The 27,673-nt window shown below is 46.5% G+C and overlaps 1 protein-coding gene across 1 annotated transcript; it reads right to left on the bottom strand.

Annotated features, from left to right (window-relative positions):
* Window positions 1-363: 363 nt before the first annotated feature.
* On the bottom strand, window positions 364-22,820 carry LOC135912835 (uncharacterized). The gene is made up of 2 exons (XM_070536713.1): window positions 22,764-22,820; window positions 364-2,285 (listed from the first exon to the last, which is right to left on the bottom strand). The coding sequence occupies exon 2, from the start codon at window positions 2,279-2,281 to the stop codon at window positions 1,913-1,915; it is 369 nt and encodes a 122-aa protein (XP_070392814.1). The 5' UTR covers window positions 2,282-2,285; window positions 22,764-22,820; the 3' UTR covers window positions 364-1,912.
* Window positions 22,821-27,673: the final 4,853 nt, after the last annotated feature.

Below are 27,673 nucleotides of genomic sequence, written 5' to 3'. Positions count from 1 at the left end.
CGACACCTGCGGCTGCGAAGAGACGATGGCGCACCTCCTCTGTTACTGTCCACGTTACAATGTGCAATGAAAAGTGCTCATGACCGCGCTCGAAAAACTGGACAATCGCTCCTTCACAGAGGAGAAAGTTCTAGGACACTGGTCCAGACGGGTTTTGGCATTCAAAGCCTTAAGGGCTTTGCTCAAGTTCTTAAGGACATGTGAATTGTGCCAACGCCTTTGACTATTGTTGCGCGTAACATCGCGTTACTGCGTGCATTTTTCTTGTTTTTCTTCTTCTCTCTTCCTTCTCCTTTTATTCCCTTTACCCCTTTCCCCAGCACAGGGAAGCCAGCCGGTATTTACACTGGCTAACCTCCCTGTCTTTCCTTTCCTTTTGTCTCTCTCTCTCATGAATTTTTCACCAGTCCTGCACAATTTAAAAAGAACTTTAAAATTGAACTGTTAGGTACAGTTTACAGAAATGTGATGTCGCTTTTCATTGCTGAGTTAGAGTTCGTAACTTGATATTTGTTTTTTTTTAATCGTGCCATTTCTAAAACTTTTTTAAAGATGTTGACGGACTAAATAGCAGATCTGCTTTCCGACACATTATACATATTAAACTTTGTTTTTATTGCAACAAACCTCACCAATTTGGTGCAGTGGTTGCCAATAAAAACAATTTCTCCATTCCCATGTGTGCATAGGTATGGGCTCTCGAGCTAGATCTTCTTCTTAAGATGGGATTGTTAAATGATGGGACGATGAACTTCACGGAAAATACAGTCACAAAGGTGTTACACTGAAGTGATTGTCAGGCTAATCGAAACTGAATTTTGTAACGATGATAAACAAAGTAATCATTTATTTTGGTTTTCATATTTATTTATGCAATTAATTATTTGAAAAATGCATGCGCTGCAGAACTTCAATGAACGAATATGTGAAGTTAATAATTTTTTACCATTACAAGCAAAGTAAACGCTTTGACTTGATGCCCGATAGTATTACACTGAGAAAAAAAAACACGCATATTTCATAAAACAAGCACTTATGAAACGAGGCAGTTAAAAATGAAAAATTTTCTTTTACATTTAGCATAATATATGGCATCTGCAAGGTAACGACGCATGCAGGAACTTTCGTTATATCGAGTAACCTTGTTACAGTATACCCGTTTTGAAGGTTACACATTTTCTCCTATTTTGTTTATTGCGAGAGATCTCGGGACTGAACAACAATAACAAAGTATGGCATTAATTTATTGTTGTATAGCGGAACTGGTTGCGGTGATAACCTGAACCACTTTTTGTACTCCAGGTTAACATTCACTGCGACTGTGACAGGGCCGGTGAGAACGAATCATTAGTGGACGCCATGACAGTGACCTGGGGACTTATTCTTATTGTTATTTTTTTAGGGCAGCGTTTTCTGAGGACTCATCATTTTGCCAATTTAGTTCCTTTTCGGATATGTCACATGTAGCAGATCTGCAAAACATTATCTATGTCACGTTGCTTTTGAACTAAAAAGATTAAAGAAGAAAATTGTTTCTGTAGAAACATGCAGCTGTTTCCATGTAGCTGTAATGCACTCGCTCCACCAAAAAATAACGTTAAACGCTGACACTGCACTTTTTTAGAAACATGCCGCACTTTCAGGCATACTGCAATGAACAAACAAGCGCTCACAGGAAGAAAAAATGTTTACGTAAGCAACCTTATAGTATGTGCGCTCCGGTCATCTGAGCACGATCATTGAATGCTTTACCGCTGACGTTTTCGAGGAACGTGACTGAAACTTGGCAGCCCGCGCACTCAGAGCGAGCCACTTCTTTCCTCTCTTGTATGCTGAACGTTTGAAGCAGGCTCCCGAAGCAGTGATGAAGTTTCCACTTGTTGTGGACACGAACTCCTGTAAGCACGGTCGCTTAGTCGTCCGTGTCCGTCGCTGGTCCCTTGTGGCGCCCGTATATGAGGTCGTGCAGCGAAGGCTTGGGCCGCAGGTTGTACAGTCCTCTGGACCCGTGAGCGCAGTACGGGTAGTCGCCGAGCTTGTTTCGCCGCCGGTAGTGACGGCCGAGCCAGCTGTCGCACAGCAGAAATGACGATCCGTTGGCCAGGTAACCCCATCGCAGAGGACGGTGCGGCATGCCGTACGGCGGCCAAGGTGTGGACGGCCGTGCATGGGCGCAAGCCCCGATCCTCCGCGCAGGCAACATCGCCAGCACCAGAACCAGCACGATCGGCAGCAGCAGCACCGGCGCGGCCGTGCCGAAGCGGCGAGATGAACAGGACATGTCCCTGTAAAGGCAAGGCGAAAAGCCAACGAATATGCTTTCAATGAACGCTAATAGCGGAACACTTCCAGAGAGTGGTTCGCTTCATTAAAGGAAGTAAACGCTTGAAGAGTAATAATTTCTTGCAGTGAGGATAGCGTTCCTTGTTTCTATGCGTAATTCCGTAAAGAACAGAGCCGTTAACCAGCACATCAGTAGCGCTAGTTCATGTGGCCACACATGAACTAGCGAAGGAAATATCGAAGGAAATAACGAAGGAAATATCCGCTAGTTCATGTGGCCACAAAATTTGATCCTGCAATAACATTAAACAGAAGGATGCCGCCTGCATTGGTTGCGGCGAACCTCACCACTACCACGACTCTTCTTTTGTTTTTGTTTTCTTTCTTACTTTTCCTTTATCTTTCTTTGAGGTGTACCGTCTCCAATGTTTGCAGAAGCTTGCAGAGACGTCGACATGCGTAGATCCCAAACATCGGCGCCTTGAGGCCCTTGACTAATTAGACAGGCAGCACACGACGATACTTAGTGACTAAAGTTCAGCTGAAGCCTACTGATGTTCTTTTACTTAAAGAAAAGATCGTTTATCCTGCGCCTTCATTCCACGCGAAATACAAGGCTTCCCAACATATACTTACATCCCAAGCGTCCACGTCGTTAGATACAGCTGGAGGACATGGTGAGAGCAAAGGTGAGAGCCCCATTGTGGTCCTCTCATTGCAACTGTGTTGCCTCATGTCGCCTTTTCAGACACGAAGATTACCGCTTATGCTTACATAAGCAGGCATGCTTCGAGGAGAAAAGTCATCAAGCTGTTGCTGCAAGCTTTTGCACTTGCAATATGTACACTTAACATTAGTCTGCTCTTGATGGCAAAATGCCATGCATGCGTAATACCAAGCCACGAAGCAACGCACACCGTAAATTGCTTGCATGGGCCTCTATGCGGTTGTGCTAGACGGAAAATTATTATTCCCCGGCGAACACGTTACAAAAGCGCAAATAATGTGGACCAGTGTGAGCCGCAGTATCAGCCTAGGACACAATATATATATATATATATATATATATATATATATATATATATATATATATATGTGTATATATAGTGTGTCCTAGGCTGATACTGCGGCTCACACTGGTCCACATTATTTGCGCTTTTGTAACGTGTTCGCCAGTATCAGCCTAGGACACAATATATATATATATATATATATATATATATATATATATATATATATATATATATATATATATATATATATATATATATATATATATATATATATATATATATATATATATATGTGTATATATATTGTGTCCTAGGCTGATACTGCGGCTCACACTGGTCCACATTATTTGCGCTTTTGTAACGTGTTCGCCGGGGAATAATAATTTTCCGTCTAGCACAACCGCATAGAGGCCCATATAGTCATATAATGAGAAGCCAACAAACACTGACACCAGTGTCAGTGTTTGTTGGCTTCTCATTATATGACTAATAAATATCGGGTCCCTCGGCTAACCCCCTTTCTTCTCGTTCATATATTGTACAAATAGAGCGTTGTGAATCACTGCTCCCAATTCCAATAAGACTGAGTGCACGGGGGAAAACATCGTGAAAGACCCGACACGCAGAACGAGCACTGACAAACAACTCTATGTTTATCGAAAAACATGAATTAAAGGACAACCATGTACGCATGCGCATCTGGTAAAAAAGGCCGTAAGCAGCCTTGTACATGAACCTGATCTAAAGGTTAAAAGAAGAAAGCTATCGCTTCAAATTAGGCCCTGTTTTGAAGCGAAGCGTTCTTGTCCGAGTCAAACCACATTTTGTCGCGCATCTGGTACTTGACTTTTTTTTCGCGGAGCAATGAGTAAAAGGATAGAAACCGCAGCTTGGGTAGACATTCGTACATGACTTCAGCCCGAAAGCTTTTGGCCCCGATGGACTGTTCGTAGAAGCACATAATTAATCATGGCATATGAGAAGCTGCTTTGCATCGAAAACCGTGCAACATTGCTCGGCCCTACTCTGCTCAAGGTGCTCACGGAACGCTCTATTCAATCCCACTGCACTCAAAAGGAGGGGTTCATGGGCGTGCAGTCATGTTCCGTGCGGCGAATTTTCCATCTTTCGGGGAATTTCGGTCCGCAATGTTGTACGGAAGGGAAAACTGTAACCTTTAGGATATTCTAGAAAATTTTAAGATTTGAAAAGTAAATATTAAAAGCCGTTTCAGTGCATGGGCCCGACTTTTAATCGGCCACTTCCAAGTTCTCCTGTAACAGCCTTCATTGTTGAAAAGCCCGTATGTTGTTTGGGTACAAAACGCGAACTGCACTTTGTTGCGTCAATATTTGATAAGGTTACTCAGAAACGGTCAAAAGCTGCAGGCCACCGCTAGAATCTACGTGAAAAATAAGTCGGGAATCCACCTTAGACAGTACCACGTTATATTGTGCTCCAACCGAAAGGGGAAATAAACGAATAAAGTGTATAATGTTTTTCCACATGGCCTTCCCGTTATCACGATTGTGAAGACCATCGTATATATAATAAATTATATGACAAGAAGCATACAAACAAAGACACCAAGGACTAAATAGGGGAAATAAGTGCTATTTACTAGTTGAATTAAAGTAATGATAAGTTATTGGAAAAAGGAAAATTGATGAATATACGGCTGGCTACTAGTGGGGAACGATCGCACGTCTTCGTTTCAAGCGCGCGATGCTCTTAACAACTGAGTTACCGCAGCGCCGTTTTTCCATCCACTTTCTGGAGTATTTATGTTTTTACTGCTAGAACTAACCCTGGGTGTGTCAGTCAGCGCGAGCACGCACAAGCCTTGGCGAATGATGTGGAACATCCTTACTGCCGCCGGTGGGACGAGCACGTCATGTTTTTGGGTGAAGGCAACTGGTCAATAAGCACACGCATGCTACCTGAAGGCGCATATATATATAGGGTCCATTATGAAACTAATGCGCATGATTTTATTATGACGCGACTGTTCGTGGCAGCACAGTAAATACGGGTGGGAAATCTGGCAATCTGGCGAGGGTTCTACCCTACACATGTCTACATTTCCTGTACATGGGATAGTGACCGAGGATCTGCAAATGCGCAACGTCTGCACGAAGCTTCTGCCGAAAGTGTTGATAGAAGATCAGAGAGAACTTCAAAGTTTTGCGCTGTCAAGAATTGTTGGATTTTATTCAATATCAGCCGGACTTTCTGAACTCTGTCAGAACGGGAGACGAATCCTGGTTGTTCGAGTACGGCCCAGAGTCGAAACGACAGAGAAGCAAGTGACGCACAAAACCCTCCCTCCGTCCCAGGAAAGCGCGAACGAGCAAGTCTCACATCAAAACGATGCTCATTGTTTTTTTTTCGAGCCCGAGGAATCGTCCATTTTCAGTTTGTGCCGCGAAACTGTCAACTCAGCCTTTTACCTGGAGGTGTTTAAGAGATGGAAATGCCGGGTCGCGCGCGTGAGGGCTGACATCAAAGACACGGTCAAGCTCTACCATGACAATGCCCCCAGCCACACGTCCTTTACCTTAATGGTTACCAACGTTCTGGCCCGGAACGACGCCCCGGTGGTCCCCCATCCGCCTTACAGTCCTGACTTGGCTCCTGGCGACCTTTTTCTTAGTTTCCCCGACTAAAGAGAGCGCTGAAAGGAAAGCATTGGGAGACCGTGTAAAACATCCAAAAGCATGTTACAGCGTTCCTGAGAGACATTCCCGTCGAGGACTTGCAGGGTGCCTTCCAGGCCTGGCAGACACGTCTCTGCAACTGTATTGATGCAGGGGGAGAGTATTTTGAAGAATTTTAACCATTTGAACTGGTCCGGTCAGTAAATGTGTTTTTCCCAGAAAATGCGCAGTACATTCATAATGGACATGTTTCACCAGTTTGCTCGGGAAGGACTCTTAGGCATTGTGCAGTGCGAAGCTTGCCTCCTGCAGGGTGCCAAAAACCGCAGCAAGCTCCTCCAAAACATAAGGCGTGCGAACGACTAGCCGCAGCAGTAGCAGCAGCAGCAGCCTTTTGTCAAAACAGATCAGGGCTTCACAAGCGCGAGCTCCGCTACGAGCGGAAAGATGGCGATCTGGCTACAAGGCATGGCCCAAGTATTCAATATAATAAATATAATAGATTTGTGTTTGTACGTGCAGGGAAATTTACGAGCATTCTCTTAGAACCATGGTGGGGTTCTAAGAGAATTTAAGGGAACATTGTCGCAAATAGGGAATTTCGGTGCTTAGGAATGGGAAGTGTCCTGCAAGGTACGGAATAACTTTTTACTTCTCAATAAGGCGATGAGCATACGTTAGTTGTTTACCACGAGGTAACCCCCCTCCCCCCTTCATCAGCGCCTATCCAGAAGTGAACGCAGGGTTGACACTGACTGTTGACGGGTCAACAAAAGACCCCTTTACCTGAACCTGACCTAGTTAATGAAAACCTAAACACCTAGGTGATGACAACCTGAACTAGTTGATGATGAAAAGGGTCGCGGTAGAATGCTACCGTGGGAATGGTTTCAATCTCGGATTCCCAGATTGCTACGCGTTTGCGCCATATGCGGGGACGAAGGTGGAACATAGGAGCCGGAGTACGGCGGAATGGTGCGATATCATGAGTGCAATTTTGTTACCAATTCGACGTTTGCAAGTGGCTGTGACGGAGTCATCAGGTTCCCTAGTCTAGTCTCCTAGGGAACACGACGGTATTAAAAGCGGAGATTTTCTGTGCACTGAGGTGGGCTGACGTGACCTGGTGTGAACTCAGACGTTCGATATGCTCTTACATGAAGAGGGTTCCGTATCCGGAGCCAGTGTTAATAATGTCAAATATACACTTTTCCTTCATTCCTGCTGTCGCACGTATTCGTCAATGGGCTTGGTGGATTCCTGGCCCAAATACCACCTCGAGCCGCAACAAACTGGTTGGCAACGGTGAGATCAGGAAGGCAGTCCACACGTTCTCCGATCAGCGAACCTGGAAACCTTCGCAAGCTCGAGGTGAAATGGGGACGGAAGAGAGACCTCTGTGGATCCGGCATCAGCAAACCCCCTCTTCGTGGCTCAGGGAGGCACAGCCGTCGCAGTAGTGGGGTGGAGTCTTGGACGACTCGAGGAAACTTGATGGAAGAGCAGCAGAAGGCAGTCCAACGTGGCTCCGGGAGACAAGACCTTCGCATGCTCGAGGTTTGGTGAGTGCTAGAGCGACTATGGAAGAGGATGAAAAGGAAGGAAGGAAAGGTAGGGGGAGGTCAACCAGACGCACGTCCTGTTTCGTACCCTACAGAGGGGAAGGGGTTTAAGGGAAGAAAGGAAAGGATAGAAAAGAGGGAGAGAAGAAAATACTATTGGTGTGAGTACATGCGGATGTCCATAACTTTATGCCTTTAATCAGTCACTGAGGCCAGTCGCTTTCATGAAACGTATTCGTCTAGATGGCACCTATTCGCCGACAGCAATAAACCTACCAAGAGTAATACCAGGCTAACGATCGAGAGGCTCGTTCATCTCCACACGAAAGAAGGCACGAGCCCGCGGGACTGCTGACGCCCTGGCAGACATCTACCTTCCACTACAGCGCAAATCTGTCGCGTGGGACGACCCGACACGCGATTACAAGGGGACACCTCAATGACCACGCCCAGGACCTCGATTGTGTTACACCTGGAGATGATTCCTCCGTCCCTGGTGTGCAGGTGAACGGGGAGGGTGCTAAGGGGCTGTGTCTCCCTGGGGCCTTGTTTGCACAGGAGGAGCTCTGGTTTGCTGGGGGGAGCTTTAATCCCTTGTTTGCAAGGAAAACGTCTGTGGTGTCCAGCGCTTGCTGTAGGTTCTGCTCCAGAGTGCGTAGCGGGCCGCTTGCGGACCAAATAGTGATGTCGTCCGGGTAAATCGCGTGCCCTACTCCCGAGACATTCGACAGTCTGTTGGAGCGATCGTGCATTGAGGGGTTGAAAAAGAGCGGCGAAAGCACTGATCCTTGCGGGGTGCCGATGTTGCCTAGCCTGTGGTTTCTACTTCTGATTTGTCCGAAGTTTTCTGTGGCCCTTCGCTTAGCCAAAACCGATCTTACAAAGTACTGGAAATTTACACCGAGATTTAACGTGGAGATTTCGTTGAGGATGTGTTCATTGCTGACCGTGCCGAAGGCTTTGGTTAAGTCGAGCGCCAGGATGCCTTTTACATCACCGGATTTGTTGTCTATGACGGCGCTCCTGATGAGTAGCAAAGCTGACGTCTTTGCGGATGAGATGGGCAATGCCCCTGGCATGTTTGAACTTGGGGTCCAGGGTCGGCCAGGACACCCTGTGCCCAGAGAATGACATCTTTTGAATTTTCCTTTCTGCCCCGCACTCTTGGAGGATGATGACGTGCAGATTTTCTTTACATGATGTGACGAATTACGCTAGGTTAGCTTCCTTTTTGTTGAATGAGTCACAGTTCCATTACCAGATCTAGAAATATTGCTGTGCGTTATTCATTGTACTGTTTCGGCATGCCCCCTTTCTTGCTGGGCTCACTTATTGGTCCTGGTGACTTGAGGGGTGCGGGCAGCACATGTAGGGGCCCAGAGAAGACATGGCCCCTGGGTCCCGAGTGGGGAATGTTTTAGTGGTTTTGGGAGGAGCGATTTGTCTTTCTAGGCAGTCGAGTCTGCCGCAGATTTGCGCGAGTGCCTCCTTAATTTCAGTAATTGCCGATAGAAATGTGTTGTACATGCTCTTCTTCTTGCCGCGCTTCTTGGCATTGTTGTCACTGACGGAGGCGTTAGAAAGAGCCTCGCTTTCATCAGACAGAAAATCATCCACGTCGGATGTGTCGTCATTGGTTTCGATGGCGACGGCCGTGCGTTTGTGTGTGCTATACGGCGGGATCACGGTCCCGGAGAGGTGTCGGTGTGTTGTTTGTGAAGATACGTCCTTCTAGCCTGGCTAGGTTAACCTGAGTTCAGCTAGTTTCTGTTTGAGTGATTTGTTTTCCCGCTCTGGTGTGTGTATTCGCGGGTGTTACACATGCTCTGGCTGTGCCTTGTCTTGCCTTGAAGTCGTCGATGCAGCGCCCGTGTTGCCGACCATGTCGGCCAAGGTCGTTTTCTTGCCGGGCCGGCTGGAGCTGGATCTCTACCATAGAAACACTAGCACGGAACGACTCCTCCAACTGGGGCTACACAACATGGCAACCGAACTCCTTGAGGCTCAGCGAACCGCCCAAATTAGTCGGCTCTCACTCACAAGCACGGCACCGAGATCTTACTAGAAGCAGGCTCTTCATGCCACCAGCGAAGTCGCAGCTATGCACAAACGCCAAGAGGGCAATAATAGTTGATCCAATACCAAGGAACACACATTCGACCCACAACGAAGGGCGAAGAAAAGCGAGAGCCAAGGCAATCCTCGACAAGATCAAACATAATGAAACGCAAGTCTTCTTCGTTGACGCGGCCAGATATTGGAAATTGAGGCGCCTACACGTTCTCCGTGGTGGACGCCCATGGCTCGCTCGTCAACGCAGCCATGGTAGTTACCAACTTCACTCATGAAGCAGAAGTGCCATCGCGGTGGCCCATCGAAGCTGCAAAGGAGCCTCATTCATTTGCTCGAACTCAAGATCAGCCATTAGAACCTTCTCGGAGGTCCTTGTCTCTTGGAAAGCAGCTACGGCTGTCAACAAAATCTTCTCCCAAGAAATGGGAGATTACAACGTCATGTCCCCACACATCACAAGGTCCCCGGCCCACATGGGCAACATTTCCGGACGTCCTGGCTGTAGTCCGAACGAACGGGCACACCAACTGAAGCGAGAACTAGCATTCCGCATCTGCGGTCCACCACCTCGCTTCGATCCAGCCTGGAGGGAGCTAGACAACACAGACCCGCTCCTGTAATACCGCGAAATCACCTCAAATTATAGTTTAGGACGAAGAACTTGTCGCCCTCTACAAGCAAACCTTAAAAAAAGCACAGGCTGTCACTTACAGACAGTTGCAGACTAGAACATATATCATACGAACGACACTAAGCCGGATCAATACAGACCTTTCTACTGAATGCCCACACTGCAGCCACGAATACAACTTCGAACTCATGCTCTGGCTGTGCCCTGCCAACGCGGGCACGGACTTTCCTGACCAGTCCTCCTGGGACCCAGCGCTCAGAAGCACAGAGCTCATCACTCTGCTCAAGGTTTCCAGAGTGCCCGTACCGTCTCCGAAGGACTCTGTCTACTGGCCCCGACCTGAGTGGAGCCACCGGATTGATTTATTTCTCCTCAGAACCTAAATAAAGTACTCACTCACTCACTCACTCACTCACTCACTCACTCACTCACTCACTCACTCACTCACTCACTCACTCACTCACTCACTCACTCACTCACTCACTCACTCACTCACTCACTCACTCACTCACTCACTCACTCACTCACTCACTCACTCACTCACTCACTCGCTCGCTCACTCACTCACTCACTCACTCACTCACTCACTCACTCAAGAAACGTAGCAGTGCCCGCGTCGCCTTGTAGGCCTGCGACGCATGGGGCCATGGTCCGAGAATCTTAGTCTCTGAAAATGATCTGTTATCTAATCCATTTTGTTGGATTCATTCTCACAGCGTTTGCAATAAATGCATGCCGCTCTTTGATAAGACTCAAGTGATTAATTCTAGCAGAGATAAGAGAGAGCGTTAAACACTTGAGGCCTTCCTTATTCACCGGGAAAAACAGGCTTGCGTCAGCAAACCTAACTTATCTTTGACAGCAAAGCAAATAAAATTCTTTCACAATAGGGTGCCATTGTGCATGCGCTTCAGGGATTGGTCATGTAGCACGCGTCTTTTTGCCTATATATTTGTGTCTTCCTGAGAATAAAGCCAGTTGATGTCTAGAGTTTGGTGTGTCTTTCTTGATTTTCCTGTCCGTGTCCTTTTTTACGCGCTAGTGCAGTGCGCCTTGATATGAATTTCCAGTACAGCCAGATAGCGGCCCATTATCTGCCGGGAAGCGGCTGCGAGCCCTCGGCCTCTCCCTCTCTCCTTGGATCCGCCCGTGCAAATCACCTGTGTTTTCTTTTTTCTTTGTGGGTGTTTGCCTACCTTCCAGCCAAACATGCTGCCTAATTTCTGCCGTGTACGGATGTAGGCGACAATCGCTCCTGAAGTAGCTTATTTCGATTAGGCCAAGGTTCAGGTTGTCGAGAAGACGAATCCGATGGGGATGTCATGAAGCAGTACCGACACTTTCGTCATCGGTCGCTTTCGCGCTGCGCGACTCATGGCTGTTCGCGTCTACTTACCGTGTATTAAAGAGGTCACAAAAGTGTTGACAGTCTCGTATGTTTTTTTTTAGTTACTGTACTGCAGTTCGGCCTGCGTAAAGGGTCAGTCGAGTTCTGAATTCGGTTTTACAGAGCATTTTTTGCTGCGAGTTCACGCGGATCGGTTGTGGATAAGACTGTGGAGATGTTGCTTCTGTTTCGTTTTGGTGGGTTCAGTGGCCAGGAGTGTGTGTAGGAGGTGCCAAGTCTCTCTTCATGCGCAGAGTCTTCTGTAGCTCGTCACAGAAAGCGTGTCATTTCTGCCTGATGAGGGGGTCCGCAGAGTATTGAGCCTCCTTGGTAAGGAGAGCGATGCATGTCATTAGCTTTCTGTTAAGCTTTTGTCGCTTCCATCGCTTCAGGAGGCCACTTCCGGCCTCCCAGAGATCGAGGAGGTGCGCTTCAACTGCGGGTGTATCGACCTCAAGTTGTATGATCTTGGTGTGGTGTTCTGTTGTGTCTAATACATTTTTGAGCCACTCGTCAGGGTCAGTTATGCTTGCTCCGAAATCTAGCTTGTTCCTAAATGATTTCCATTGGGTTAGCCTTGCTATTCCGGTCTTAGTCTGTCTACAGGGGTGTGCTACATCTAATTGGAGGATATGGTGATCGCTACCTAAAGTTTGCTGGGGGCGACTCCACTCTGCCCAGGGGACGTCCGCAGTAAAGGTAAGATCGGAGTTTGTGTCCCTGGAGATGCGCTGTTTCCGATTCTCGGGGTCTGGAGAGGATCATTCCAGACTGTGAGTCTGTGTTTCTGGGTGGCATCACGCACTCTAGCAGCCTTCCTTGTGGTAGTATGAAAGCCCCATGCCGTGTGCGAGGCGTTGAAGCCACCACTATGACGAGTTGGTGCCCATTTGTGCATTTTCTGATTTATCGTGCAAAGTGATCGAAGTACGGTAGCTGGTCGCAAGGTGGGCTGTACACGCTGGCCACGAATAGGCTTTTCTGCGTCTTTCATTCAGGTAAAACCTCGATTAAGGCGTGTTCTGTCTTGCTGTTCTCTACGTCGAGTTTTCGGGCTGTGAGAGTTTTCTTCACCAGTATGGCAGTGCGTCGGTTTGAGCATATGTGGCGTATCCTTGCAGTCGGACATTTTGCGTGTTCGTTTCCTGTAGTGCTATGACGTCGGGTTGATTCAGCTTGACAAATTTTTCCAGGTTGGCGTGTCAAGGGCGATATGATCGATAGTTCCATTGCCATATGCATATAGTTGAATGCAGGTTCTTTGCCTTGTGGTTAGGGGTCGGCGTCGTCGATAGGATTCGAATTCGCGTCATATCGCAGCCCTATCCAAGCTGAGTAGAATTACCAGCCCTGGTAAAGACCGGATCGTTAACAAACACCTACGCAACCTACCGCAACATACCACCTAGGCTCTCCTCCGTTACTACAACGAGAGCTGGGAGAAAGGGGAACTGCCTGCTGTATGGAAGCACTAGGAGATCACCATGATCCCCAAGCCCAACAAACCTCTCAGGTTGGAGAAAGTACACCCGATCTCCCTTACCTCAGGCGCGGGAAAGCTTTTCGAACATATTGTGCACGAAGGAATTACCCAATATATGGAAGACAACGGCCACCTACCAGACACCATGTTCGGCTTCATGCAGCACCTCTCAACGCAGGCCGTGCTCTTATAACTAATAGAAGGCCTCCTAAATCACCTAAACAATCGAAGCATATACTAAATAGTGGCAGTAGACGTCAAGGGAGCCTTTGATAACGTTAGCCACGACGTGATCCTCAGCAACACCGAAGGCACCGGCTGCGGCAATAGGACCTACGCGTATGTCAGAAACTTTCTGATGGACCGCATGGCAACAGTCGCGATCTACAACTTTCGCAGCGAAAGCTTCCTACTTGCAAACAGAGGCACCCCGCAAGGGTCGGTCATTTCACCGCTATTCTTTAATGTAGCTATGATCAAGCTACCCACACTCTTCGAGACCATACCAGATCTGCGTCACGCGATGTATGCTGATGACATCACGCTCTGGACCAGAGCTACGAACACTGGAACACAAGAAAGGAGCTTACAAGAAGCCGTCGCCACCATCGAAAGCTATCTCCGAAACTGCGGCTTCCGCTCCGCCCCCGAGAAGTCTGAGCAGCTTGGCCTGAAAGCTAGAACGAGAGGTCGGCCACCCAACTACGAAGGGCCTGACCCCCAACGTCACCCTCAACGGGACAACAATACCCAAAATCGACACTATAGGAACACTTGGACTCCACATTCACAAGGACGGATCGGGAGCTGCCAGCCTACCGATACTACAACGCACCCTTTCACAACTCACGCACCTCGTCAAGAGGATCTCAAGCCAAAGAAGTGCGCTCAAGGAGCAAGACACGCTAAGAATAATACAAGCACTGCTCACCAGCCGCATCACATACGGCACGCCGTACCTGGCTTTGAAGAACACTGAAATAGAAAAGCTCAACATCATGATAAGGAAGGCAATCAAAGTCGCCTTGCGACTCCCCGCCATGGCCTCCACTTCACGTCTCCTTAGGATGGGCGTCCACAACTCGTGGCAAGAGCTCTCCGAAGCGCTCAAGAACAGCCAAGTGGAACGACTCAAGCTCACGCCCACAGGGAGATCAGTACTCCGAAACCTGAACTACAGCGAGACGTACGTCGCTGACACGGACAAGAAAGAGCGAATCGCACCGGTCGTTCGAGAGTGCATTTGCATCGCACCTGTCCCACGCAACATGCATCCCATGTACTACAAGAGTAGAAGACAGGCTAGAGCCAACGCCATCGAACGAAGTTTCAAGCACGGCCCGAATGCCCACTACACCGACGTGGCCAAGTATCCGCATAGAAATGCGTACGCTCTCAGCGTCGTAGACTCCCGAGGATGCGAGTTAGCTTCGCCAAACGTCAAGGCACGTAACCCGGAAGCGGCTGAAGAAGCGGCAATCGCTCTCGCCACCACTACATGCACAGACGCTGCGGTTGTATTCACCGACTCTCAGGCCGCCTGTAGAAACTTCTCGAGGGGCCGCATCTCGGCCGAAGCACTCAAGATGCTCCCAAAAGACGAAACACTCCATTCCCGTACACCTGCGTAACGTGGGTGCACGGACACGAGGGACTAGAGGGGAACTTATGGGTCCACGCCGCTGCCCGCAAGCACGTCTGCAGGATTCCCCTCTCCCCACGCGCTCTCCGACCCACGACAGAAGAGGTGGCCGCCGTACCCACCAATTATTTGGCCATATTGCAACCCTACAGGCTCGAGCGTCGAGTGTGCCCTCCACCGCACCCTAAACTCGGCAGAGAAGAAAGCACGATCGTTAGACGCCTGCAAAGTTACACGTACACTCACGGAGCGATAATTCATCGCCTCCACCCGACGCTCCACGGCTACCACTGCCCATACTGCAACGTACCCGACACTCTGGCACACTTTCTCGTGGAATGCCCGTGGGAGGAAGGCAGCTAAATGCAACCGCAAACTGAAGCAAAACGAGCAAAAGAAGCAAACAGCCTATTCGAAACGTGGGAGGCCAAGCTCGCCCTCGGGGATCTGGACGACCAACGACAACTCGTCGCCAGGGCCAAGAGGGCAGTCGAAGCCAGAGGGTTCCTGGGCTAAATAGCCTCCCCACCTTAGGGTGATACCGGGCCTCGGGACAGTGTCTCGAATAATAAACATTTATATATCTCCCTCTCTTACTGTACTATATGACACCACGTCGAGGCGTGGCTTCTAAATGTTATCCCGCCAATCCATCTAATTAGTGAAATGCCAGAACTTTTTTCTGTACTGCATTATTCTAATATATCGCTCATTGTAGAGGTAGCTGATAAATATATGAAATAGTCATAGTATTGTGACGTCTTTAGCGTTTCACAGTTGAACACCGTGGAGAACCGCAATAAATCTGCACTTACACCCGGGGAACAACAGCCAGACAATTCTTTTCTGCTCAACGCCCTTAGTTGTAGATGATGATCATATGAACTTTTCAGGGCTACAAAATGTGTAAAAGTAGTTCAGCATCATTACCTCGACAGCTTAGAAGCCTAGGATCTTCGGAAGTCTTCGGATCTTCCCTCAACACCACCGAGACTGCTTGAAGCTGTACATGATAAAAGCAAGTGCTGACGCTGTTCGCTTGCCTAAGTGAGTTGGGCATGAAGGTCTCAACGCACGTCCTTGAAGCAGCAGGTGGTCGACCATATTACCGAAGCTTACGCGTAAGTTTAGAAACTCCGAAGAAAACGTCTTCCTGTTCCCATTTGTTGCCCTTAGATTTTCTTTATACTTTTTCTGAACATGTTGTAAAGACACTTGTGCAAAGCTATAAGCAGAATGTTTTTTGGCAGTGGCCCAGAAAGTACTGCTTGTTCTGATACACGCGTTGTTATACGTTGTTTCTTTGCTTGAGTGACGAACATACACGTTGCCTCTAAGTATCTTGTCCGCATCTTTGCTTCAGAGACCCTTTAGGGTCTCACTTCGACGCCGCCACAGACTTCACTCTTTCAGGTACACTAGGAGCAAGCGTGGCAGTCATGACATCGACGCTCACACATGCATGGATCAGCTCCCTACACACAAGTACTCGCCGCAAAAGGCGCCGTAATGTATTCTGGATTAAACAGTCTCAAGGAATGAAAAGCCAAATTATGCCTTGTCCTTAGAATCGATCACAATCCAGTCGTCTGCGATCACGGATTTCCGAAGGTTATAGGGCGTAGCTTCAGAATATTTAACGAAACAAAAAGGAAAACAACCACGGCGACTGTCTTGAGATTGCCTTCATCTCATCGAAGCCTTGGGTGCACCCTGACAACACTGAAGACATCGGCGTCTCCTTCATCACTTCAGTGGCAGCCAATAATACTGCGCGACAGCATTGGTCTCAGCAAGGGTGCTTAGTAAGGCGAAAGTCATATGTTTCATTAGTCGATAATGAGTGAAAACGCGTTGACGACACGAAAAGTACAAAGACGCTATGAACCCTCGACCTTTGGTGAGAGTCGAACTCATGACTTTTGGCGTTAATTAAGGCTACGAACCTTCGACCTTTGGTGGGATTCTAACCAGGACTATTTGTAGGAGTTGAAGTCATGTGTTAATGAAGGCGAAGTTAATTAAGATAGAGTTAATTATGGCACTCGCATCCGGTACGTTTGGTGGGAGTCGAATCCACGACGTTTGGCGGTCACTAAGGTGCCGTTTATTAAGGCACTCGAACCCTTGACCTCTGTGTGGGAGTGTATAACTTAGCAGGGATGACAAAGCGAAGCACTCTAAGCGAATTAAGGGGGATGACTAAGCGAATTAAGAGGATGAGTAAGCGAATTAAGACAGATGACTAAGCGAAGTAGACTAACCAAATTAAAGGGGATGTGTATGTCTTGTTTCCGTCTTCAACGCATCAACACTTCGACTTTCGCCTTCAGGAGCCGAGAAATCTCTTTTCGTAGTATCAACTTCACAGCCTTTTATAAGGTTTGTTGAAGTTAAAGAAAAAGTTATAATCTAGTAACTGCAAGAAGCAAAGTTTTCTTAGGTGGGTAAAATTTTTAGAAATATTAGTGAAAATAGTAATACCAAGTTTGAGCTCGGTAACTCAGTAAGAAATAACTATATCACGATTCTGTAAACTTTACTTATAAGGATATTTAAAGCGGACAACATTGATGAAATATATACCTGTGTCAAATATACCGTTTATACACATAAGTAAAAATTTGCGATACCCTCTTAAGCACAGCAACAGTTTCACGTAACCTGCCTAGACTCAGATATCAAATTGATTAACTTGAGATGCTCTAACAGGTGCAGTTTGTAAAGCTGCGGTATCCGTTTTGCGTATACCGTTACGAATATTTCAATTTGGTGCTTCAAAACATATTTTAAAAATCTTAGCGATTTCCGGCCATTTTTGTAAAAAGTATGGTGTAACAAATGCACTTTCTGCTTCCTAAAGTTACGAGAATTTACTTTTTTCTCTCAAATGCGACAAATTTAATTCAAATCTGTCCATCGCTTGTCTCATGAGGGAATTTCTGCGTTTTACGTGTATTTCAACATGGAAAACGAGCTATAGCTTTCTCTTAAGGCCCTAAACCACTCCTGGTCATAGGATGGCATACACTTAAACAGCCAGTTCCTTCCTCAAGCCCGTTTCACTGATACCTTGCACAATCATGGTGGCCTTTATCAAGTTCTCGCAGTTACTCAGAGAACAAACTGGTGCAAAAGGTGAATGTTTGCCGCTCTGCATCAAGGAAACGAGTCCGCAGGTCGGTGGGCAGGTATTGCAACTCTGCCGATTTCATTTGAGTAATAAGTTCTCAAGAAATATTTCTTTAAGGTAAACTTAGGGGCCCCAGGCTCTCTCGGAGGCACCAGCCCCGAGCACTGGTAGTTATGTAGCAGGTTTTCACGACACCGTTTTAGCGAAATGTTGTGCACATAAGACTCAGAGTAGATGATTTAACTGCTCTCCAACTTGAATGTCAGTAAGTGTACTGAGAAGCATAATTCCCAAACACAATATAACCGGGTGGGCTTACATTTCATGCTTTTTTGTTATAAGGACCGAGTTTGGCGCCTTCTGAAAAAAAAGTGTAAAATAAGACAGTGAAACAGTTTTAAAACTATAGAAAAGGAAGAAGTTGGGGGCAATAAAAGAAAACGCAATCTTATGAAGCGGTCTGCGCTGGACGCATGAAAGAAGACGAAGGAAGGTGCTAGGGGAGAAGTGAGAAGGAAGAAGTTGGAATAAAATGGCGGACGACACCCGTCTCACTTAGATGATGTCATTTCTGTTGCCGTTCTAGTTAGGAACGCTACATTTTGGCGCAGCCGACAGTTTTCGAAGACCAGCGATGCGGGTGACGTTTTTCGTCGACCAGGCGTCATCAGAGTCTGTTGTGTTCACCCGATACCAAGTGCACGGTGAGCCAGCGACGGACCTTCCTCTTGAAGTTAGTTCTACCACGCTGATCAACGTGGTACTGCAACAAGCTGCAATCAGCCGCCAAGCCCTCGTGCAAACAGGATCGGTGACAGTGAATCTACAACTGCAGACACTGAGCGAACTCGTTCTGGAACCCATACGACGTGGCACCCTCAAAGAGGACACGCCTGCCGGGAAGGTGAGCCTAGACTTGAGTGTTATGGAACTGCAAAGGAACATTATACAACAGATCGAAATAATGAGAACTTTCGTCCAAGCGCTTAGTCGAGAGCAGTCAGCACGAAGTATTGTTGAACCAGATGTTTTTGAAGGAAAATCGCAAAATGCACACTACTGGCTGTGTTTTTTCGAGTACGCCTGTGACAAGAATCTGTGGCACTCCGACGACACAAAGATTTTGCATATGCGCCACTATTTGGGCGGTATAGCCAGAAAATGGTATGACGTGCAACTCATGGATTATGGAACAACATGTTGGGAACTGTGGAAAAGCAACTTTTTAGGGGCTTTCGAAGGCAACGCAGTAGAAAGATGGGATGCGGCACTGCGGTTCAGTTATACAGGTGGCTCTCTGCTTGAGTACTGTCTTGAGAAGCGTCGCCTGTTGTATTCTGCAGAACCGAAGCTGTCGTCTTCTGCTGTTGTAGCTTTGATAACGCAAGGGTTGTGTATCGAGATCCGTAGTCATGTCCAGCTCAAAGGTCCAAGAACGTTTGATGACCTTCTGAACTTTCTACAGACCTCAGTGCCAAGAATTACATCGAGAAGACAGCCAGATGGTAGAACAGAGCAACTTGATTCCAATGTAGAGTCGTTGCCGTCAACTGAATGTGAACACAGCTTCATAAACAAATCTCTGGGAAGCGTAAATCATGACTGTGAGGATGGTGAAGAACCAATTACCGCAGTTCACGGCAACCTACTTCCACATAACCTGTCTACCGTGCATCACAAGCCCCAGAAAAAGAGCTTCAGTGAGACAGTATATTTGGTGTCGTCAAGCTTATTGTACGCCCCCATTAAGGTAGATGGCATTGAAGTGAAGGCTCTCGTTGACAGTGGAGCTTCGGTATCTATTATCAACAAGACTCGAGTGGATGCCAGTCGTCTGCACGCTGGTAGAACATTGCGTGTCCAAGCCTACGATGGGTCAGTGACCATGCATAGCGAATGGGTAACCCTGGCTATTGAATTTCAAGGAAATGCTATTACCAGTGACGTATTGGCCATTCCCAATGTCACCTACGATTTTCTTTTGTCCCGTCCAGACATGAAAAAACTTAAGATGAACCTCTATTGGGATGACAAGGTAATGGCCGAAGACACGATAAGAACCGAAGACCCTGGTGAAGAACCTAGTGTATCAAGGCTAATTTTTCACCACGAAGACATCAAGACTAAGTACCCAGAGCTTATATGCATAGGAAGCTACCCTCCAGCAATGAAATCCCATGTCGTTCCTTTCGAGCTCGCAGATAAAACAGTGGTTCGTAGAACCCCCTATAATATGTCCAGAGATAAAAAGGTGTGGCTGAAAAAGGAGTTGCAAGAAATGTTAGACGCAGGTATCATCCGGCCTTCTGTATCCCCATTTGCTTCTCCTATCACTATTGCACCTAAAGAAGACGGGACATTCCGCCTCTGCACAGACTACCGGGCTCTCAATCGTCAAACTGAATTGATACCTTATCCAATGCCGAGAATCGACGACATCATTGACGAAACCGGTGGTTGCCATTGGTTTTCACGAATAGATCTCTGCAAGGGCTTTTGGCAGATTCCACTAAGTGAAGAAACGAAGAAGTACACCGCGTTCATAACCCCATTTGACTTGTTTGAGTACAACCGCCTACCATTTGGTTGGAAAAACTCCCCTGCGTGGTTTCAGAAGATTATGACGGACATTCTGAAACCTTACCTGGGCACATTTTGCAATGTGTACATCGACGACATCATCATCTACTCAAAGACAAAGGACGAACACCGTAGTCATCTTTCAAAAGTTCTTCATGCCCTCAGTCTTGCCCAACTCAAAGTCAACTTCAAGAAAAGTGCGTTCTTTCAAGATACCGTAGTATTTCTTGGCAGGGTGTTTGATGGACAGACTAAAAGCACCAAGCAAGAATCGGTAGAGAGAATCTCCAAGCTGGTAAAGCCTTATGATGTGCACTCCCTGCGCGTTCTTCTTGGCCTTGCAGGACACTTCCGGGCGTTTATCAAAGACTACGCACTGCGAACAAGGTGCCTCACACGTTTAACTCAGAAAGACGTGCCTTTTCATTGGGACGAGAAGTGCGAAGCTGTCTATCGTGAGCTTGTAAAACTAATATCGTCGGACCCCATCTTGCGAATACCGGATTTTTCCTTGCCTTTCGTGCTGAACACGGACGCATCACATTATGCTACCGGTGCAGTTCTATACCAGAAGCCATCCAAACAAGCTGATCAAACCAAACACTACGTCGTGGGGTACTACAGCTATACCCTGAAACCCGCCGAAATCAATTACTGTACCACAGAAAAGGAAGCTCTGGCCGTCTTAAAAGCTGTGCAGTACTTTCGTACTTACCTGGAAGGTGCCAAATTCATACTTTTCACGGACCATCAAGCATTGACTCAACTTCTGAGCATGGCCCAGCCAAGAGGCCGCATTGCTAGATGGGTGAACTATCTGCAACAATTTGATTTCGTAATTTCGCACCGTCCTGGCCCACTCCTCACTGACGCTGACGCACTATCAAGATTACTTGTACAGGAATCAAGCAATAATCCAGATACAATCAATCATATTAAGCTATGGGAAGGTACAGAAGAGCTCCAGTTTATCAATGGAAGGTATCACGTACCACCAACTATGATTCCAAGGATTCTTCATCTATACCACGACACCCCTGAATCGGGTGGACATGATGGCTTCTGGCGCACTTATAAGAAATTGCTCATGAGATTCACATGGCCGGGCATGAAAAACGACATCAGCCATTACATCCGCACATGCCACCTCTGCCAGGTGAACAAAGTTAAATTCAAGCAATCGACAGACGTTATGACAAACCCTGAATATTCAAGCATCCCGTTCGAAGTAATTCATTTGGACTTCGCGGAGCTCAAAAAGAAGGGGGAAGGAGTCAAGCGAACGCAAGCTTTCTTGCTCTCCATAGATGAGTGCACACGGACGATTGCGGCTAAAGCTGGCAAAGAAGACGCAAACAGCGTAATAGACCTCCTCAAAGCTGAGTGTTTTAAACACACAAAGACGCTCGTCTGCGACAACGGGCCGGCTTTTCGGAGTGCCAAATTATCAAAGTGGGCCCAGGAGCACGGCATCATGATAAAGTATTCTTCTCCATACCACCCGGCAGCAAACGGCCTAGCGGAACGTGCCATACGAGACATCAAACAGTATCTGAAGATGTATCCAGACTTTGCCGGTGGCTGGAAGTGCTGTCTCGAGGCCGCTGTGAAGCATCACAACAGATCATACACCACGAGTTTAGGCTGCAGCCCTCATTTTGTAACTTCAGGTACAGCGCCCATACTTCCTGCAGATCGTGAGCTAGGTCTCCTAGAGAACCTCGAACTTGCGGAAGTAAGGAAAACTGTCAAAGAACAGGAGATCTACAGGCGCCGCATGAAGCGAAACTTTGATAAAAGGCACAGTAGCGAGATACCGGACATACAGCCTGGAGACTATGTCCTTGTAAGGAAAGGAGCTGTGCCCTCAAATTCAAAATATTGCGGACCATTTCAAGTTATTAAGACTGCATGCCAGCATGGAATATTGAAGAATGTCTGGTACGCCGGAGCCTCGGGCCAAACGGAGTGCGCCGCTATTGGAAACGTATTCAAGTATTACCCCAGGAGGTGTAATTAAAAGAAATCCGGAAGAGTGAAGCGGTCTGCGCTGGACGCATGAAAGAAGACGAAGGAAGGTGCTAGGGGAGAAGTGAGAAGGAAGAAGTTGGAATAAAATGGCGGACGACACCCGTCTCACTTAGATGATGTCATTTCTGTTGCCGTTCTAGTTAGGAACGCTACATCTTATAAATTGGCTACAATAGTTTTCGCGTAAGCTTTGTACTCTGAGGCTAAATTCTGTAGAGAAAATTCATAAGTAATAAATGACCTGATTTTCAGCAAGTACACTTGGTGAAGACACAATGGTATGCTTACCTGAGTTTATGAAACTTTAGCCACCACGCACCTCTTTGCGCACTCGCAGCTATGCCAGAAATGGATGTGTGATGTGTGCGCTTTCTCTTACCTGTCGTTGTCTAAGGACCTAAGACCACAAACAAAATGAGAGGATAATGCGTCCCATTTTCTCGCTGTCAGCTACGCTATGCGTGCTGCATGCAAATGAGCCTCGCCTGCACGTTTCTATCTTTCTTTGGTCTTCCAATGCCACGTCCAAGGGCGCCTTTTGTCAGCAATGCTGTCGAGTTCGTCAAACGTATACTGTTCCTTTTGCCTCTCGGGCTACGTAAAGAAAAGAGCCAGTTTACTTCTTTCCCATGGCGTTCTTTCTCGTTTTAAGTTGTCAATTTATTCACTTATGTATTCCCGATCGTCTTCCACTGATTAACGACACAAATTGTTCACACACACAAAAAAAAAGACAATGAGACCTAATTCGACAAATATAGCGGCGTTATATTGGATGTCCCAGCAAGCGTTAGCCAAGTTGTCCAAGGAAAGAAAAATAAGGAAACAACACATGGGGCAAGATACCATCTTAAGATCTACCTCTGACGATTGAAAACTGTAGATTTTCTAATCATGTTATTCAGCGTGTTTTCAAAGTCTTCTTTTTCTTTTTTCGCTGAACAGCTTTGCTAACGTAAGCCAGACCACGTTAAATATTTAAAAATAAATTATGGGGTTTTACGTGCCAAAACCATTTTCTGATTATGAGGCATGCCGTAGTTGAGGACTCCAGAAATTTCGATTGCCTGGGGCTCTTTAATGTGCACCTAAATGTAAGTACACGGGTGTTTTCGCATTTCGCCCTCATCGAAATGCGGCCGCCGTGGCCGGTATTCGATCCCGCGACCTCGTGCTCAGCAGCCCAACACCATAGCCACTGAGCAACCACGGCGGGTAGGTATGCATTTCTGAACAATGGTTTTCCTCAGGGTACGAACGGAAGCGGAAAAGTTCAGTGCTTGTTGTGATAGATGAACAGTTGAGCTACATTGTACGTAGTGTGGTATTTGTCCACGCCAACCTTAGACGGGTGGCAGCTCCCGGAAGAAACGCGAAATAGAGGTATCAAAAGCGAGTAATTTGAGAGAAAGCTTAAGTTTGGAGCCAACTCTGATTTTCTTGTTCAAATACCTGCAAAACGCAAAAATAAGAAAAGCTTTTATCAGACAACCAGCAGACCACATTGAATGAAGCTTATTGCACTTGACCGAAAAAGTTAAGTGGCTCTAGACAACATAATTTTTATTTAAGGCTCCCAAGTTTTTCCAGGAATCTCGAACAAGGGGTTGAAAAAGAAATTGAAGTGCGAAGTTTACACATCTCTAACAATGCACTGAGAGGAAATATCACAGTTCTTTAAAGTGCATTTGTTCGGACACCTAAGGTGAATAAATTTGATACATTAATTTACAGCTTACGTGAAATCGTTAGAATATTTACGAGGGTTTCTCAGAAGTCCTACTAAGAAATCAGTAGTATGTATAAGAACGGTTTACGAGATCCGCTCCAGAAATTTGTGTAGTATGTTTAAAAAAAAATTGTTTCACAAACTTTAGGATAAATTAATGTGATCCCCTCCGAAATATTTTCCATTAGGCACAATACGCAATTAGGGTTCTTCCATTACTGAAAGAATCCTAATCTTCTGTCAAACGCTTCAGCGGCGATTACGCCACCTCCTGAGCACCAAGTTGTGGTTGGGGGAGACAAAAAAAAAGAAAGAAAGAAAACGCCCTAGGGGCGTTAAATCCGGTGAGTAGGGAGAGTGTTTCAGAAGAGTGATGAAATTGCGTGCCAAAAACTCGGGCGCTATTATTGACCAGCACGCAGGGCGAAATTCAGTGTCCCTTTTCCGACAAAGTTGGTCGCACGCGGTACTAACAAGCTCTCAGATGCCTTCAAACCTCGAGGTAGAAAGATCAATCGACCGCCTGATCTTAAGGTACAAAGTCAATGTGCGCAATTTCATCGCAGTCGGAAAACACGATCAACATCACTGATTTTTACCTTGTTCTTCGACGCGTTCCAAAGATGCCGCTCGAGTCCAAGGACTTGGCGCCGTCACCTGAGGCCACCACAGCAAGAACTGCCACACTATTCTTTTATAAAGTTTCTTCTTCTTTTTTTAATCCTTGGCTCAGCTTTCTTTTTCCCCTCCTTCGTCTGCTACTTACGTTCGTTGTCGCCTTCATAATTCCAAGTTTCGCCGCCTGCGACGAGCCCTTGCAAAAGACCGTCGCTGTCCTCTGAACTTTTCCAATCAACGCAACATTCTTTTTGTTGCAACGTTTGCTCAGGAGTCACCAACCAGCTTGAGCATCATTGTGGGGCGAATATTTTTTTATTTCAAAAGCTGCTGTAAAAATACAGTGAACAAAGAAATTTCTCAAACCAAGTGCTTCTGATATCGTTCAAGCAGTCATTCGGCGGCCACTGAGCCCCAGAGAAGACATGCGATCGATATTTTCATCTTCACGCGAGGTATATGGGTGTCCTGATCGTCCTTGAGGTCTCCGTGGCCTTCCAGGAAACGCTGGACTCGCCTGAAGACGGTTCTTTCATTTAGCCAAACTTTCCATGGGCCCTTTGCAACATTTCATGAATTTTACACCAATCCTGCACAATTTAAGAAGAACTTTAAAATTGAACTATTAGGTACAGTTTAGAGAAATGTGATGTCGCTTTTCATTGCTGAGTTAGAGTTTGTAACTTGATATTAGTTTTTTTTTAATCGTGCCATTTCCAAAAAATTTTATGAGGACGTTGACGGCCTAAATAGAAGATCTGCTTTCCGACTCATTATAGATATTAACCTTTGTTTTTATTGCAACAAACCTAATCAATTTGGTGCTGTGGTTGCCAATAAAAACAATTTCTCCATTCGCATATATGTATAGGTATGGGCTCCCGAGCTAAATCTTCTTAAGATGGGATTGTTAAATGATAAGATGATGAACTTCGCGGAAAATACAGTCAGAAAAGTATTACCCCGAAGTGATTGTCAGGCTAATCGAAACTGAATTTTGTAACAATGATAAGCAAAGTAATTATTTATTTTGGTTTTGATATTTATTTATGCAATTAATAATTTGAAAATTGCAGGCGCTTCAGAACTTAAATGAACGAATATGTGAAGTTATTAATTTTTTAGTATTACAAACAAAGTAAACGCTTTGACTTGACGCCCGATAGTATAACATTGAGAAAAAAAAAACACGCATATTTCATAAAACAAGCACTCACGAAAGGTGACAGTTAAAAATGAAAAGTTTTGTAATACATTTAGCATAATATATGGCATCTACAAGGTAAGGACGCATGCAGGAACTTTGGTATATCGAGTAACTTTGTTACAGTATACACGTTTTGAATGTTACACATTTCCTCCTACGTTGTTTATTTCGAGAGATCTCGGAACTGAACAACAATAACAAAGTATGGCATTAATTTATTGTTGTTCCTTATATGTATAGCCGAACTGGTTGCGGGGATAACCTGAACCACTTTTTGTACTCCAGGTTAACATTCACTGCGACTGTGACAGGGCCGGTGAGAACGAATCATTAGTGGACGCCATGACAGTGACCTGGGGACTTATTGTTATTATTATTTTTTTAGGACAGCGTTTTCTGAGGACTCACCATTTTACAAACTTAGACCGTTTTGGATATGTCATATGTAGCAGATCTGTAACACATTACCTATGTCGCATTCCTTTTGAACTAAAAATACTAAAGAAGAAAATTGTTTCTGTAGTTACAAGCAGCTGTTTCCATCTAGCTGTAATGCACTTGCTCCACCAAAAGGGTAACATTCAACGCTGACACTGCGCTTTTTTTACAAGCATGCCGCACTTTCAGGCATGCTGCAATGAACAAACAAGTGCTCACAGGAAAAAAAATGTTTACTTAAGCAACCTTGTAGTGTGGGCACTCCGGTCATCTGAGCAAGATCAATGAATGCTTTCCCGCTGACGTTTTCAAGGAACGTAGCTCAAACTTGGCAGCCCGTGCACTTGGAGCGAGTCAATTTTTTCCTCTCTTGTATGCTGAACGTTTGCATAAGGCTCCCGAAACAGTGACGAAGCTTCCACTTGTTGCAGACACGAACTCCTGTAAGCACGGCCGCTTAGTCGTCCGTGTCCGTCGCTGGTCCCTTGTGGCGCCCGTATATGAGGTCGTGCAGCGAAGGCTTGGGCCGCAGGTTGTACAGTCCTCTGGACCCGTGAGCGCAGTACGGGTAGTCGCCGAGCTTGTTTCGCCGCCGGTAGTGACGGCCGAGCCAGCTGTCGCACAGCAGAAATGACGATCCGTAGGCCAGGTAACCCCATCGCAGAGGATGGTGCGGCATGCCGTACGGCGGCCAAGGTGTGGACGGCCGTGCATGGGCGCAAGCCCCGCTCCTCCGCGCAGGCAACATCGCCAGCACAAGAACCAGCATGATCGGAAGCAGCAGGACCGGTGCGGCCGTGCCGAAATGGCGAGATGAACAGGACATGTCCCTGTAAAGGCAAGGAAAAAAGCCAACGAATATGTTTTCAATGAACGCTAATAGCGGAAGACTTCCAGAGAGAGAGAAGTGGTTCTTGAGGGGAAGGAGAAAACGCTAGCGCTATTTTCTGCAACCCATGCGGGAGCACGGCTCAGCGCCAGAGAGCGGTTCGCTTCATTAAAGGAAGTGAACATTTGAAGAGGAATAATTTCTTGCAGTGAGGATAGCGTTCGTTGTTTCAATGCGTAATTCCGTAAAGAACAGAGCCGTTAACTAGCACATCAGTAGCGCTAGTCGTTCATGTGTGTGGCCACACATGAACTAGCGAGGGAAATGTCTAAGGAAATAACGAAGGAAATATCCGCTAGTTCATGTGGCCACAAAAT

The sequence above is a fragment of the Dermacentor albipictus genome, chromosome 3 (assembly GCF_038994185.2).
Source record: "Dermacentor albipictus isolate Rhodes 1998 colony chromosome 3, USDA_Dalb.pri_finalv2, whole genome shotgun sequence".
Taxonomy (NCBI): domain Eukaryota; kingdom Metazoa; phylum Arthropoda; class Arachnida; order Ixodida; family Ixodidae; genus Dermacentor; species Dermacentor albipictus.
The sequence above is the reverse complement of the archived record's forward strand: the minus strand, read 5'-3'. Positions and strand labels throughout refer to the sequence as shown.